This window comes from Coptis chinensis, chromosome 6 (assembly GCF_015680905.1).
Source record: "Coptis chinensis isolate HL-2020 chromosome 6, ASM1568090v1, whole genome shotgun sequence".
NCBI lineage: Eukaryota > Viridiplantae > Streptophyta > Magnoliopsida > Ranunculales > Ranunculaceae > Coptis > Coptis chinensis.
The window spans coordinates 69,517,319-69,534,559 of NC_141461.1; the positions used below are offsets into that span (position 1 = coordinate 69,517,319).

General features: G+C 36.3%; 1 protein-coding gene across 1 annotated transcript; it reads left to right on the forward strand.

Moving 5' to 3' along the window:
- Positions 1-627: 627 nt before the first annotated feature.
- On the forward strand, positions 628-9,367 carry LOC147494184 (plasma membrane ATPase 1-like). The gene is made up of 22 exons (XM_086566632.1): positions 628-856; positions 1,262-1,350; positions 1,706-1,825; positions 1,933-2,031; positions 2,136-2,273; positions 2,455-2,589; positions 3,010-3,189; positions 3,290-3,496; positions 3,598-3,717; positions 4,200-4,319; positions 4,614-4,736; positions 4,814-4,918; positions 5,017-5,161; positions 6,028-6,192; positions 6,266-6,504; positions 6,669-6,701; positions 6,796-6,877; positions 6,963-7,123; positions 7,464-7,676; positions 8,214-8,396; positions 8,586-8,761; positions 8,864-9,367. The coding sequence occupies exons 2-22, from the start codon at positions 1,297-1,299 to the stop codon at positions 8,958-8,960; spliced, it is 2,895 nt and encodes a 964-aa protein (XP_086422758.1). The 5' UTR covers positions 628-856; positions 1,262-1,296; the 3' UTR covers positions 8,961-9,367.
- Positions 9,368-17,241: the final 7,874 nt, after the last annotated feature.

Genomic DNA, 17,241 nt, shown 5'->3' on the forward strand with positions numbered 1-17,241 from the left:
TTCTCTCCAATTGCTCCGAAGAGGAAAGATCCGATTGACATGTTGCGAAACGGGAGAAAGTCAAACTTTTATTTATTTATTTTTCTTGTTATGTTTCCTAAATCAAATAATAAAATTACAATTGATTGATGATTGAGAATAGTGTAAAAGGTTTTAAATCAAAACCATAAAAACCACCACTACAAATCGAATTTTTGACATGAAAACAACATTTTCACGTAACCAACATATTAGGGAAGAAAAAAACATAAACGTAGTACATCAAGAATAGCACTCCAAATAGTGTATTGACGCCTAAATACAGCAAAGTACAAAGTTCATATATATATTCAAGAGCCTCCGAATCAATAAAGAGGTTAATACATCATCAAATAGCCTAAAAACAAAATAAAAGACATAATGTACTTGTTACGAAAATCGTACTAAAACAGAAAACGTTAAAACTTTAACGGTAATAACTATTTTGGCGGCAAATATATAACTAACATTTGAAAACTCATTTTTTTATTATCTCACTTTGGTTTTAACATTACAGGCATTTGCTGAGTATGGCCGGCGAAAGTCACATTTTGTTTTTTGTTTTGTTTCATTTGGAAAAATTCTGTAAATGGAGCCACTTGCTCGAATTTGGGTATATCTTTCTTTTTTAGCATTGGGTTTATCTAAAATATTTTTGTTTAATCTCATTCAATGCTTTTATTTGTCCATTCCAAGATCATGCATTAATTATTTTTTTCTTGGTTATATATTCTTGGATTCGCATATCTTTACCTTACTATTACAGCATATCCAACAGGCTGAGAGTTCATTCGATTCTCTTCTTGGGGATACAAGGATTTCGGTGTTGGTATTTAAGGTATGAACTTTCATCCCTCCGTTTTCTTTTATGGAATGTTTGAGGGTGGGGGAATTTATTGTTATTTGTTACACATTTCGAATTGTATTACTATATGAACACTCCAGGGTCTACTTTACAAGTTCAAGGTTACCAAGTTGTAAATATGAGATTAATCATTATGAGCCACTAAGGGAGTTTTCCTCATTGTTAATTTGTCACATTTAGTTCTTATAGCACAAGAGTCATAATAGCTTGTAAACATAACTGATAACTGATGTGGGTAGTTTGTCCTTACAAAATGTGTCTGACAGCAAGACTGAGTTTGTGACCAAACCATGGATATAGGAGGGACAGAAAGTTCCAATTAGGTACTTTTTGGAGTTTTGAAAATTACAAGTTAAAGATATTTTTTTACTTTTGCAGATCTTCTGCTTAGGTGTGGCTGAAGGACAGCCAAAATGGATGAACGGTCGATTGCACTTGAAGCTGTCAATAAGGAAGTTGTCGATCTGGTACGTAGTTTGAGTTTTTTTTTTTCATTTTCATTTTCTCCTTCTGGATAGGTTGGATGACTCTGACCTTTTGGTTGCTGCCTGTTGCAGTATATGAAGTAAAAACATGGTATATAGGCTTGAGACATAGACTAATCATGTTAGGAATCACATCAAGGATGTAAAGATTTATACTTTTTCTTTCCCGTCAGTTAATCCTTGATATACATGACAGCATATACTATACTTTAGTGGGGGGTATTGTGGATGTTACTCTTCTTTTGAAGAGTTAATGATGATTTTCTCATCAAACATGTTTTGGCAAATGACGTTTTTTTTATTCATTCGAGGTGTTAAAATTGAGAGGTTCTTGCAGGAAAACATCCCTCTCGAGGAAGTTTTTGACAATCTCAAATGTACAAGAGAAGGACTGAATACTGATGCAGTCCAAGAACGGTTGGAACTCTTTGGATATAACAAACTTGAAGAGAAAAAGGTGTGTTGAAACATTGTTTAGCTGACCTTGTTCTCCTTGCATTTCAAATTCCCCTTTGTAAATTTTGCAACTTCTAATTTGTAGTTATTATGTGGTTACTTTTAAAGGAAAGTAAGATACTCAAATTCTTGGGCTTTATGTGGAATCCTTTGTCATGGGTCATGGAAGCAGCAGCACTAATGGCCCTTATTCTTACTCAACCCGGGGTAAGTCTAGCTTTGCTGATGATTTCTGTATGTTGACGAATTTTGAGATTAGGATAGGAAACTCAGCTTCCTAACTTATTATTATATAACTCATTGTGCTGCAGGAAGAGGATCCTGATTACCATGACTTCGTTGGCATTTTAATTCTTCTTATTATCAATTCTACTATCAGTTTTATAGAGGAAAACAATGCTGGCAACGCTGCTGCTGCACTTATGGCTCGATTGGCTCCAAAAGCCAAGGTGTTTACCATCTTAAACCTTTTGCACAAAGCACTCCATTCTGATAACATCATCTATTCAGTTGACATTAATTCTCAATTATTATTATTATTATTATTATTATTTTCATATTTCCGTCTTGTTTGTTTGCTTGTTTGTTTTTTGCTGGACTTGTCTTATAGTTGCTGACTGTTTTAAACAGGCCTTACGTGATGGAAAATGGAGTGAGGAAGATGCATCTGTGTTGGTTCCTGGAGATATAATCAGTATCAAACTTGGAGATATTGTTCCTGCCGATGCACGTCTTCTTGAAGGAGACCCTTTAAAAATTGATCAGGTATTAAGTTTTACAAGTTATGGTTAATAAACTTAGCAAATACTGTTGAATCTAAGTCTCTAACTTCTAAGGGCTAGGGATGGTCATTTCTTTCGATCAATCCAAATTCAGGCCTTGGAGGTTAAATACAACAAAATCTTTTGTAGCTTTGATGTGGCAGCACATAGTAGGTTTAATGTTGCAATATCCTTGATAGTGAGCAGTGTATTGACACACTTTGTATTTCTTCAGACGACTTTAAATATGAAAACACTTTTCAATTTCAGATGTGAACTTAGATTTTGATGTTATAACTGAAAAATAGATAATAGTGGATTTCCTTTGTTATACAGATGTACTCATTAAATTGGTCTGGTTTATTTTTATATGTTTGCAGTTTTCAATGCTTTGACGTATAACATAGTATCTTATCGCTTTCAGTCTGCTCTTACTGGAGAATCACTGCCAGTGACCAAGCACCCTGGTGATGGGGTTTATTCAGGTTCAACGTGTAAGCAAGGTGAAATAGAAGCAGTTGTCATTGCAACTGGAGTTCATACTTTCTTTGGGAAAGCAGCTCATCTTGTGGAAAACACTACACATGTTGGGCATTTTCAGCAGGTATATTGGCTTGGATGGCATTTTGTGTCTAGGAACTTCTAGTCGAATGAGCCCTGCATATAATTTTTGTCAGGTAATAATTTAACTTAATGAATTGTAGGTTCTAAGATCAATCGGAAACTTCTGTATCTGTTCAATTGCTCTCGGGATGGTTGTAGAACTCATTGTAATATATGGGATTCAAAAGAGGAAATACCGTCCTGGTATTGATGCCCTTCTTGTGCTTCTCATTGGTGGAATCCCAATTGCTATGCCAACTGTTCTTTCTGTTACCATGGCAATTGGTTCACATCGTCTATCTCAGCAGGTTTGTGAAGATAGTCTTATCATTGATCAGAGTCCAAACACATTTTCATACTTATATCGTTATGAAGGTCTTGTCAATATATTTGCACGTTTTCTTTGCAGGGTGCTATAACAAAGAGAATGACTGCTATTGAAGAAATGGCGGGGATGGATGTACTATGCAGTGATAAAACCGGCACATTGACACTTAACAAGCTAACCGTGGACAAAAATATGATTGAGGTCCTACTTTTATCTTTCATTATTACTTACATAAACTCTAAAAGAACTGTGCCGTGTTCTTGAATTCTGGGATGATGCAATTTTTTCAGAACAGTCCTCTTATGCCTTTGTTGTGGGGAACTGTTATTACAATCTGCCTCAATTTAAAAAAAAGTTCCTACCAGATTGAGCACCAGAACGATATGTCTACTCTTAAACTATGCACCAACTTAGTAATCACAAAGTATTTTTTTCTTTTGAAAGATAGTTGTCCAGAATGGGAGATCTTACAAGTTGCACATGCTAACCAGTTAGCAGTTGCTGAACTAGTGTAAAAAGGATCCCTGCTTGCTTTGAGTAAAAAGCTTAAAAAAGAAAGACAGTTCAAAACTAAATAAAAACGAAATAAAGTATTAGTTACTAATAGTCTAAGGAGTTTGCTATCTCAATTTACAAATATTGTCGTAACGTTTTTTGAAGCTATGTCATCTCTGTGACTGTAGGTTTTTGCTAAAGGTGCTGACAAGGACTTGGTCGTGCTCTTGGCTGCTAGAGCTTCAAGATTAGAGAATCAAGACGCCATTGATACGGCAATTGTTCAAATGCTGGGAGACCCCAAGGAGGTACTGGAATTACATTCTTGCACGATATTCGAGAATGTTTTGCATATGTTTAGATGGCATGTTACAAAATTTCCTTTTCAAGCTAAAGGGTTGGATACAGTGATAACTATTCTACATTCTAGTTCGGTACTATTGCAAGATTAATGAAAATAGGTTTCTTATGCCTTGTTTTCTGCTCGGAAACAACTATTTTGTTTGTTAAAAGTATTTTCTGCAACATGAACATTAGATTTATTTCCTTCTGATTATGGAGTTACCTCGAGAATCACGAATGTTCATTTTATTGTCTATAAGGCACGAGCTGGAGTCAGAGAGGTTCATTTCCTCCCATTCAATCCAACAGACAAGAGGACTGCACTCACTTACTTTGATGATGCTGGTAAAATGCATAGAGTGAGCAAAGGTGCACCTGAGCAGGTAAAAGCCGTTCCATGCAAAAGATTCACACCAATTAATCTGAAATGTTTGGTTTCATTCGTTTTTCTACTTTGTAGATTCTCAATTTAGCAGCGGACAAATCCAACATAGAAAGGAGGGTCCATGCAATAATTGACAAATTTGCAGAGCGAGGACTTCGATCACTTGCTGTTGCTCGGCAGGTAATTAAACTTCTAATCAACTGTGGACTTTCTACTTAATGATTGATCAGATGCATTTTGTTCAAGTGGAATGTTTTTTTTATTTGTACTGTTTTTAGGTGGTACCTGCTGGTACCAAAGACAGCCCTGGAGGCCCCTGGGAATTTGTTGGTCTTCTCCCACTGTTTGATCCTCCTCGCCATGATAGTGCAGAAACAATTAGAAGAGCCTTAGACCTTGGAGTGAGCGTAAAAATGATCACAGGTCTGGATTGCTGCTAATTGATATTTCTTTAAATCATTCCTCCTCCCCCCCCCCACCACCACCACCACACACACACAGACACACATCTCTTTATGTCATTACTGTTTTGTGTTGCCTTAGTTTCTATAGAATTAATTTCCGACTTCCCTTCCCTTATCCATAATGCTTTAAACGCACACAGAAACTTTCTGAGGTAGCAACTATTACACAGGCCTTTGGCATGCTGCTTATGTCTTCCTCAAGCTGCGCATTGCATGTGTTTTCAATACCAAAACATACTCTCTTCTACTTTATAAAATCTGGTATTGGTTTTTGGTCAAATTTTCAAAGTATATTGCAAGTCTCTTCAAATATACCCATTCCATCAATAAAACTCTCTGTAGTTTAACCGTTACGGTATCTTGAAGCTTAAAATGTAAAACAGTAGAAAAGTTTCTCTTTCTAATAAAAATCTCTATCCTCTACTGATTCATGTTCCCTGTTACCTTTTTCGTTTAAATATTTTTCTTCCCTTCACGTACTCTATTTTGACTTGGCCAATCTTAACGTATAAATCAGGACCATGCTCTAGAATCTCAGAATTGCTTCCAGATGTTTGTATCTATCTCTTTTGCCAGGACAACTGGAATTTTGTATAATTTACATTCTCTATGGGAAAACTCTCTTTTTTCAGTTAATTTGCTAAAGACGACATTTTCCAAAAACATAAAGCATTTTCTGTTATACTTTTCTGAAACCGGTTGTAGTATACCGACTGCTGACTCACGCCATGAAACTGTCTAGAGATCGAATTTGTTGACCAGTTGCACTTCAAACTTCAAAGCCTCTGTTTACTTCATCTAATTGATCTGAATGACAAATTGCAGGTGACCAACTGGCAATTGCTAAAGAAACAGGAAGGCGGCTTGGAATGGGGACTAACATGTATCCTTCATCAGCTTTGCTTGGCGAACACAATGGCGAGTTTACTTCCGCTATGGAAGTTGACGAGCTCATTGAGAAAGCTGATGGTTTTGCGGGAGTCTTTCCTGGTAAGTGTTAGTGTTAGAGTCTGTAATCTCTAGAAATTTGATTTTCAGGTTGTGACCCTATGCTTCCTTTCAGAGAGTAAGTATGATATTGTAAAGAAACTTCAAGCTAGAAAGCACATATGTGGAATGACGGGTGATGGGGTTAATGATGCTCCTGCATTGAAGAAGGCTGACATAGGAATTGCAGTGGCCGATGCCACAGATGCAGCTCGAAGTGCCTCTGATATAGTTCTTACTGAGCCTGGCCTGAGTGTAATCATAAGTGCTGTTTTAACAAGTCGTGCTATTTTTCAAAGAATGAAGAATTATACGGTAACCACAAGCGTCTTCTTCTTCTTCTTTTCCTAATTCAGTTACTGCTGTTTTTGTTTCTTCTCTTTTTCCTTCTTTTGTTTAAGTTGTTTTTTTTCAAGGAAAACAAGTGTTTGTTTGTGTTTAAGTGATCGTAACATCTGATAGTTCTGTCTTTTGGTCAGATATATGCTGTTTCCATCACCATACGTATTGTGGTAAGCTTCAATTAAAGTCTTGTAGTGATAGAACTTCTATTAATACCTACCCTAATTAGTCACTTATGGTGGACACTTTGCTTTTGGTTAACAGTTGGGCTTCATGTTACTCAGCATTATCTGGCAATTTGATTTCCCACCTTTCATGGTTCTTGTCATCGCTGTTCTTAATGATGGTTAGTATTACTAAAACATGTTAATAAATATTTCTCCATGCATACCTTTACCTTTGTTTTGCCAAACTTATGTTTGCTTTTTCAGGTACTATAATGACTATTTCAAAAGATAGGGTCAAGCCTTCTCAATATCCTGACAGTTGGAAGCTGAGTGAAATTTTTGCAACTGGTGTTGTTATTGGGAGTTATCTTGCTCTGATGACGGTTCTGTTTTTCTATTTAGCTTATGAGACCGACTTCTTTACAGTAAATGCCCTCTTATTTCTCACTCTAACATAGCCCTTGAAGTTGATGAATTATGAATAACTATTAATTTTGTGAAGTATGTGGATTAAATTGGAGGCAATTGATGCTTAAAGGCTACCCCTGTGCACGAGGCTTTGCCAATGCAGGGTCTGGGGAGGGTCAGATGTACCCTTACTCTTGAAAGGGCAAAGTTTCTGCAATTGACCTTGATAATGATGTTTAAGCTTGTACCAATTTTTTTGGACTCGATCAGAAGCATTCAGTTGGATTCTGATGAGTGCATTATACATTTATTTTCTTTAATTATGTTTTTTCTTTTAAATATTTTTCGTTTTGGCAGAATGTATTTGGGGTAGATACTCTTCACATGAGTGAGGCTGTTCAGAAAAATGCTGACCTTATGAAACCAATAAATCGAAAGCTGGCATCTGCTGTGTATCTTCAAGTTAGCACCATTAGCCAGGCCTTGATCTTCGTCACTCGTTCTAGAGGGTGGTCTTTCATGGAACGGCCAGGGTTTCTGCTTTCCATTGCCTTCATCATTGCTCAACTGGTATTATTTAATTCCTTCTTTCAATTTTATAATCCGTAAAGCTGTGCATCAGAGATCAAATAATCAAAATGGTTTTGAACCATCTTGAAATCTTCTACTCAAGAATATATCAGACTTGGTTGCAACAAAATCACAGCCTTTAGAGGAACTTTAAAACCTCATAGTTTCAATTGGGTTTGTCTACAATCAAAGTCAAACCAGTTCTAGATAAATCGTCTAGATTTTATCTGTACTCTATACCAATATTGGACGAACAGCCGAACGAGACATGTCAGTTAAAATATAATTAAGGTAAAAAAACGGAGAACAGTCACAATCACATGTTTCAAATTTGTTTCTAATGAAAAAAGTTAAAATAAATGCTCTAGAATATGTTTAGAGTTTTCTTCTTTCTCCATAGTAATACCTTTTTACCCTCAAAAATTTCACAATTAAGTGGTTCCATCCATTGCGTTTTAATGTCCCTCAAGAGTCATTTTTATGGTTTTCTTTGCTTCAGATATTTGATTTATAGCTTAAGTATATTCCTTTTTGCAGCTTGCAACTGCATTATCTGCCCTTGTAACGTCGGAGTTTGCTAAAATCGGAAAGATAGGTTGGGCGTGGACAGGGGTCATTTGGTTATTTAATATCGCAACTTACTTGCTACTTGATCCTATCAAGTTTGGTGTTCGATATGCACTCAGTGGAAAAGCCTGGGGCCTGGTGATGGATCAAAGGGTATGTAACACTTAACATCCTCGTGGTTTCCATTCCCCTTTGAGAGAGAAGACAAACTTCTTAGATTTTGCGTCTGTATACTCATGAATGGCATGATCTTCCATGTAAAGTCTGTTATCTTTTTGTGTCTAAGAAAATCTCTCCTATTACTATTCTGATGGCCTTTGTCCTTCTTATTTGCTCAATCAGACTGCTTTCACAAACCAAAAGGACTTCGGTAGGGAAGCTCGAGAGGCTGCCTGGGCAACTGAACAGAGAACACTGCATGGCCTTCAATCTGCGGACACAAAGATGTTTGAGAAACATGCTTTTGGAGACATTAATATCATGGCCGAAGAAGCTAAAAGGCGTGCAGAGATTACAAGGTTGGAACTGTATAATACATTTATATATCTTGTTAATATACGTAGTGGTGTGATAGGGTTTTTTTTTCTGCATCACAATTAACACTTTGTTCTCCTGAACAGGTTGAGGGAGCTTCACACTCTTAAGGGCAAGGTTGAATCTTTCGCCAAACTGAGGGGTCTAGACATTGATACTACGAACAACCACTACACCGTCTGAGGCGTTTCAAATGAGCAATTCCTCTTTTGTTTAGTGTTAATTCTATAATTACTTATTATTTGTCAGGATTTATATTTTAAGACATTTAAAGTTGCTTATCAGTATCATTGTTATGACCTTTGTTTGTAACTCTGCATGGATTTGACTCTGTATTAGGCTGAATTGTTCTATAGAGCCATTGAAAAATCAGTGGGAATGATAAAGTAAGGATCTCCTACGCATGCTGTCCTCTTTTCAAGAAGCGCAAGGACAAATACTCTTCTGGATTGTCTTACCAGATAGTTCCCTGTTAAGACAGTAGTTTTATTGTACATGTAACCGGTTGAATTCCTGACTATCCATGTGTGGGAAATGGTTTTGTAAGACATTTGAAATTTGAATTCATCCTGCTTACTCAGTTGCTCCAATGGTGTTTAAGAACTTTTATTATGATATCATCATATCAAGCTTCTTATACCTCCAGAAAAAAAAATGATCTCACCACCTCTTAGCAGAACCCTCAATTACACCTGAGTCCTGACTAAAGCTTTTAGTAGTCTTATACTCTTATGTAGTTGATGGCACAAGCATGCTTGGTTCCTGATTTCTTGTTCATGCTTCTCTTTTTGGCTACCATTACATGCCTATGGAAATGGTGGAAGTGTCAATAGATTTCGTTGTCAAGTGTGATCTGCATGACTACACTAAAGGTAACTGGCACACCCGTGTCTTTAACATGGACTCTTACAAAACAACCTTAAACTGAGCGGCCTAGTTTTGGAACTTGGCCATTTTGATTGTGGTTCCATCACGTCCATGTTTCAATTTCTTTGTTTTTTTTTTTAACACAAACCGACTGCCATTCATTTATCATGAGATTACAAAGTGTTCATAGAGGTTACACTTGACAACACTAAAAAGTAAAGCAACAGAAGTAGGCACGAAAGTACGATTACAACTTAAGTCTATGTGACTTTTGCCACCTTCAGCAAGCAGGTGCGCATGCTTAGTGACATTTCTTGAGCAAAAGACGACTCTGCAAAAGGCAAAAGATCGACTGCATGGTACGCTGAATGAACTTCTTGATAGCATCCAACTCCCAAAATGAGCATTCAGATTGACCATTAACTGTAGTGACCATAGATTGACAATCGGATATGAGAACCACCTTCTCAATACGCAGTTGCGAATCTCTTTCTAAACCCACCCCACAAAAGAGCTAGATATTCGGCTTCCTCGGCTCCAAGGATTGCACATCCCTTGCTTCCTGCATACAGAATATCATGGGACCATTTACCAATGGTATAACCAATACCGCCTGTATTTGTTAAACTGTCAAAGCCACCATCAGTTGTGATGACGAGGTAAAGGTTGTGAGTTAGGTGTTCAGGGATGTAGTGTTGGAATCTTTTGTGTATTTCTAAATACTAGTGTGTGTACAAAGTGGAGGAGATGAACAAATGGTGTTCTCTCCACTTTAGTGCATAGTAGATAGTCCCACCTTGGTTATCCACCACATCGGGTAGGGTTCGGGCTTGGGCTTGGGCTTACTGTTGTGGGTAGTGGTTTGACCAATAGCCTAAACTTGTTTTGCCTTTTTCTTGAGCAGCAAGTTTCAGTGTTCTATTAGGAGTTGGTCTCTCTTCCTCCTAACCTCTATAAATAGGACTGTGAGTCCATAAAGAGGTGTGACTTGATTAGAAACTCAACTCAGAGAAACAGAAAACTCAAACCAGTCATTTTCTTCTTCTCTTCTTCCTGTCAGCCGCCAGAGAGAGTTATATTGCTGTTCTAGAGGGTAGTCTGTTCTAGTGCAAAGTCAGGCTCATTGTTAACCATTGAATCCCCGCGGAGGAAGACGCTACTATTGCCTTTCGCACCATTGGAAGGGGTGCAATCTTTCCTTAAGGGACTGACCTAATCCGCCTTGGTTATTCTCGATTCGCCATCACCGTCCTTGTTTCTTCATTGCTACTGTTCTTTCTGTTCTACTTTAGTTGCTGTGTTCATACAACTATTCTAACAATCTTAAGGAAAGAGTTTTGTAATATAACAAAGGAGAGTGCTTTAATACGACAATCAAAAGATAAGTCTTTTACTTTGAGTTATTGTTTGTGTTATTGGGTTATGACTTTAGAAATTTTCTAATAATTTCGTTTTTGGTAGGGAAACCAATTAAAGATTGAATATTTATTGATCTTTTGTGGTTTATCAAACCCTATATGGTTGTAGACCTTTCTCCTACGTTTGTGGGAGTCAAATATGAGATTTCTATCAAGAAAAACGTCAAAATTCTTTTTTTTGACAGCTGCGTCACTCGTTACGGAAACTGCTATAACTTTCAGCTCAGAGCTCGGTTTTGCAATCCACTTCTTGTGTTGGATAGCTGATTCAAAGAGCTTTCCAGTGGTATAAGGCTTGATACCCAATTCGTCCTGAGCTGGTTTAGAATTACAGTTTTTTTGAACTGTTTTTCTAGAATGAGGAAAATATGGTAATCCGGTTTTTCAATCGGTTAGGTATCGTATTCTTTCACTCTTTGCAATTCTTTTGGTTTAATTATATGGTGATATTCTTGCCTTGAGTTGCATGCTAGTTTTCTTAGGAGGGAAATCCCTAAGTTTAACCTAAGCTTAAACTTCTTTAATAACCTAGTCAACAAATTATGTGTTTATCACTGAGGAATTAATTGGTTTGGCTAGAAGTAGTTTGATATTAATTTTCTTTGTACATATGTAGATGTATGTAGATGGTCTAAGAGAGACTTTAAGATAGTTAATATCAACCACACTCAAATCTTGGATAGTAATTATAATGTATTCAATGCATAATTGCTTACATTTATTGAGTGAACGTATTGTTAGACGATGGTTATAATTGTACTGTTGTGAAAATACATGTTAGATGAAGTAACTTGTAGCTTACATCCAATATAACATATGTTAAAGTTGTGTGGCATGCTAGTTTTAGATATTAATCATCGTGGATTTACTTTAAACTTGATAATAGTTTATTGGTAAATTTTTCTAGTTGAAGACATTAATGGGTTGAGCCATTAGATGTTGTGGTAGTACTTGAGGTCTTGTTGATAGGGTATTCTATCTTACTTGAGCTCATGTAATAAGAGGAGGTGGAGTCCTCAGTTGTTTTGCATATTCAGTGGTATACTTTTTGTTATGAGGGGTACAGTTAAAGTTTACTTTTCCTGAACCTATGATATGATATTTACCATGTTTGGCATGAATGCATTATTTAACATTGACATGAAGTTTAACCATGTCATATATTAAGTAATGAGCATCGTTGTCTATGAGAGGAAACAATATGGGAAACAATCAATATCATCTTAAACCTAATTTAGTCAAGGAGATGTAAGGTAATGGTTTGTCTTCTTAGACAATATCTTCCAGTGACTATTTTAGACAAGGAGATGTAACGCTTGTGGATTGTCTTATTAGGCATTATCCTCCTATGACTATAAATAAATAGACAAGATGATGTACAAGTGCGTGGATTGTCTCTCTATGTAAGTTGGAATGTTGAATGATGAAAAAAAAAAGAATGATAATGATATTATCTTGGGTAAAAACCTTTTTCATCTAATTATTCTATTATTTAAAATTCATTTGAATCACTTGTGGATTTCCTTTCATATAGATAGCATGAACATAATATGAATATGTTTTATATGATCCATAATCATAGACTTGAGTAAAGTATATTCTTGTCATAAGAGTGCATATTATTGTTGTTGTTTCTTTTAGTGTTTGTAGTGGTATAATGTGTTTTGCATGTAAGTTTGATTAGGTTGAGTAACCATTAAACTGTGGGGGGTGGCGACCCATATGCATGACACTGTTTTACCATAGTTCATCTCACAAGATAATTGGAAAGACACTGAACTACAAAGTATGGAAATGTCTTGTGCCTATCCAAAAATGTTTCAAAATGTGGGGGGTGTCTTGCCAAGGCTATTGTGAATGAATCTAAAAGAAATATTTTTTTGAGACCTAAAACTATCTAGTATATGTTCATTGGTGAAACTCATAATAGTGATGTTTGTTTTAGTTGTCATGTGTAATAACAATTTTGTAGATACCACACTATTATTGGATGTCTTATATGCTAATTTTATTTGAGGTTGTGCTTTCTGAGAAATTGGCATAGAGTGGTTGAATGTTCATAATGAACTACATAAGATAATCCCATTATTTCTGCACAAGAAATTTGGAAGACTATCAATGAGTATTTCCACTATTCACGGTGATGATGTTTATATATTTCTTGAGGAAGATTCATTAACCTATAAGGAAGTTGTCTGTCTATGAGAAGTGTCCTTTTTGAAGGATACAACTCCTCTAAACTGGACTCTTGATTTATTGGGGGATATATAGGTTGAATTGGATCTTCAAGAGAAAACTAAAACATGATAGTTGTATTGCAAAATACAATGCTAATAATAATAGCCAAGGGGTTTCAATCAGAGACAAGATTTATACTATTTTGAAACCTTGCTCATATAACTAGAATTTCTTCTACAGAATTCTAAAGACTCTAGTTGAGTAGTTGTCTTGGAACTACAATACCAAGTAGTACCGGTGATGAAATTTGAAGGTATACAATTTAGTTAAATCTTTGTATGAGTTAATTCAAGTGCCTATAAATGGCATGAGCAATTCAACAACATATTAGTGTCATATGGATGTCAAAGTACCGTTGTTGATAAAAAAATGTGTACTTTCTTTAGAGCAAAGCAAGACATATGTGTTAATCTCTCTTTGTTTAGATGATTTAATATCATGAGTGCTAGCATTGATAATGTGTATGAGACAGAGAAATTCCTATTTGAAACAAATCATAAACCGTCATTGAAAATAATAGTTTATTATGTTGTTAAACTCATTTCTGTAACTACTATATTCAGTTGTCAAGATGTTGACGTTTGAATATGGTTGAAGGCCACAGCGTACCTTAAACCAGACCGGCCGGATGGTATAGGGAAATTTCGGGCACTACAGAATTGAATGACTGGTGAATATAGGAATTAAAACTCATGTTAGTCTCATTATATTGTTATAGCACATAGTAGAAATATTTTTCATTGAAAAATATGGGTATTATGATAGTAAGCATGTGTTAACACCTTTTGTGGCAAATATCCATCTTATGAAAAATAATCTCCTTGTATTTTCTTATACTAAATATGTCAATATCAATGGTAGCCAATTGTACTTGATGGATAATGTATGTGAGACATGACATTGCCTACATTAATGGCATACTGAGCTAATAACCCATTGTGTCCTTATAAGGAACTTTGATGTATATTGTCAGATTATCCAAGTACTATAGCAGAGCCATTGATTATGGACTGATATTTAGTAGATTTCCATCATTGTTAGAAGGGTAATATGTTATAAACTGGATCCAGTAATATATGTTTATGTGTTTACCTTTGGTGGAAATTGAGTGTCTTGGATATCATCCAAGCTAATCGCCTTAGAAAAGGTATGTGATGATGCTGAGTGGGTTAGCAACCTCTTGGCAAATCTTCCCATTAGCTCTAAACACCTCCCCGATGTGTATATGCTTTGCAAAACTGTCTCATTGCAATAGCTAAGACATGTTATCTTATGTGCAATGGGAAAAGAATACATGTAAGTTGAGATATAACTTAATCAAGCAGCTGCTAGAGATTATGTTAGGTTGGACTTAGTTTGGCCACATGTCTAACCGCACCACTTCTTTGGAGGCAAGTGGTTATACGTCGAGGGGGATGAGACTTTTGCCCAGATATAGGGCGACACTGACGGCAACCCTACCTATGTAATTGGAGATCCCATGAAGTAGGTTCAAAGGGAAAAACAAGTCACTTCATCGTCCTGCAGTACTATCGTCTTATTTATTTATGAGACGTCCCACCCTATGACGAGATAGTACTATAGTATACTTTGTATAACTAGAATTGCAATGAGTAAGGATGAGTTATAACTCTTATTGGAATCCATAGTCCATTTTATAATGAGATAGTGTATTTTAACTGCAATGTACACTTGATGGATATCCACCTATGTGAATGTAGAACTGGGTCGGTTCTTATGAGTATACGGGCAAGTACTCTAGAGCATTCATGGAACACAGGCAGCGCAAGGGCCAAAAAGTGCAACACCGCAGAACAGACATATAATGAAAGAGCAATGTGGGTGCATGTCCTCTATTTTACTACAAGAGAATGTTGGTTCAAAGATTTTTTAATCCACCACTTTCACGTATTATAAGATATGTTACCCTATGACTGGTTCAAGCCCGTAAAGCATATCTTATGCATTGTTTTTTCAATTCTCTCTGACATTTCGTTAACCTATTTCTTTTGTAATATCCTATTCCAAAATAGTGGGGGACTATTAGTATTTTGAAATAGTGGGGGATTGTTGGAATCTCTTGTGTATTTCTAAATACTAGTGTGTGTGTACAAAGTGGAGGAGATGAACAAATGGTGTTCTCTCCACTTTAGTGCATAGTAGATAGTCCCACATTGGCTATCCACCATATCGGGTAGGGTTCGGGCTTGGGCTTGGGCTTACTGTTGTGGGTAGTGGTTTGACTAATAGCCTAAACTTGTTTTGCCTTTTTCTTGAGCAGCAAGTTTCAGTGTTCTATTAGGAGTTGGTCTCTCTTCCTCCTAACCTCTATAAATAGGACTGTGAGTCCATAGAGAGGTGTGACTTGATCAGAAACTCAACTCAGAGAAACAGAAAACTCAAACCAGTCCTTTTCTTCTTCTTCTTCTTCACATCGGCCGCCCGAGAGAGTTATATTGCTTTGTTCTAGAGGGTAGTCCGTTCTAGTGCAAAGTCAGTCATTGTTAACCATTGAATCTTGTGAGGAAGACGCCATGTTGCCTTTCTCGCACCATTGGAAGGGGCGAAATCTTTTGTTAAGACTGACCTAATCCGCTGCCTTTGGTTATTCTCGCCATCTTTGTCCTTGTTTCTTCATTGCTCTTCGTTCATACGCTTTTACTTTAGTTGCGGTGTTCATACAACTATTCTAACATGTAGTACTTAGGTGAGGGTCGAGGCTTTTGTGTAAGGATAGATGTTTGTGCTTGTGCTAAGATTTGGAGAGGTGAGCAATGTTGTTTGGAGGTTTAATTGATGAGTTGATTACAGTTAAACTAAATAAAGTAGGTAATATAATGTTGCCAAAGACTGTCAAGTTGTGAATTTTGGTTTGTTTATCATGAGGTTCAGATATGATTTGTGGGAGGATGTCTCTAGAGGAGGTTGTGTGATGTGGTCTGAGAGACAGTGAGCTACTGAACCATATGTTAGCCAGCAAAGGGCAAGTTAACAAAGCATGATCACTAGATTCCGAGATCAATATTGCATCTTGGACAAGTTGCACCATTGAGAATATGATGAGTAGTTAATAAAAGTTTAGTTGGTAAAATAGATTGTAGAACTTGCCAGAGAAAGTGTTTAATCCGTAAAGGAGAATGCATTTTCCATATTAAGTTCCAAGTGTTAGAAGTTAAAGTGGTGAGAGTGGTGTTAGTAGTGTGTAGAGCATTGGTCATATACCAATTATAAGTGGATTTAACAGAGAACTTACCATTTTTTTTCAGTGGTCCAGATCCAATTATGTATTGTATTGTCATCAGAATGTGCAAGACTAATGTGGGTTATAGCATCAGCCACTTCAAGAGTAAATAAGGAATATATAAGATCAACATTCCAGGTGTTATGATTGATTAAATCATAAACATATATAAGAAGAAAGAGGTGCAGGGCCACAAGGTTTTTATAAGGAAGAGTGGGAATCCAATTATCTTCCCATATTTTGATGTTTCGTCGTCCATGGTTAACTACAGTACAGGAGAGTAATTTAATCTCATTCTTAATTTTGATAAGTTTTTTCCACCATGAAGAATCACTAGTTTTAGCTTTGACTTTCAAGAAATCTGTAAAAGGAAAATATTTAGATTTAAGCAATTGTACCCAAAATAAATTAGGCTCAGCTATGAGTTTCCAGCAAAGCTTGGCTAGTAGGGCTTTGTTTTGATAAAAAGAATTTTTAAAGCCTAGACCACCTAGACTTTTCTTGTTACAACATTTATCCCAGTTTAAAAAGTGAGCTTTAGGAGAACCTGAATTAGTTAGACCCCACCAATAGCTTGCAACTGGTCAATCTCATTACAGTCTTCTTTGGTGAAAAGATGTGTTTGCACAGTGTTGATGGGAATAGCAGCAGTGACACTTTTAATAAGGGTATTTCGGCCAGCTTTCGAAATCAATTTGTT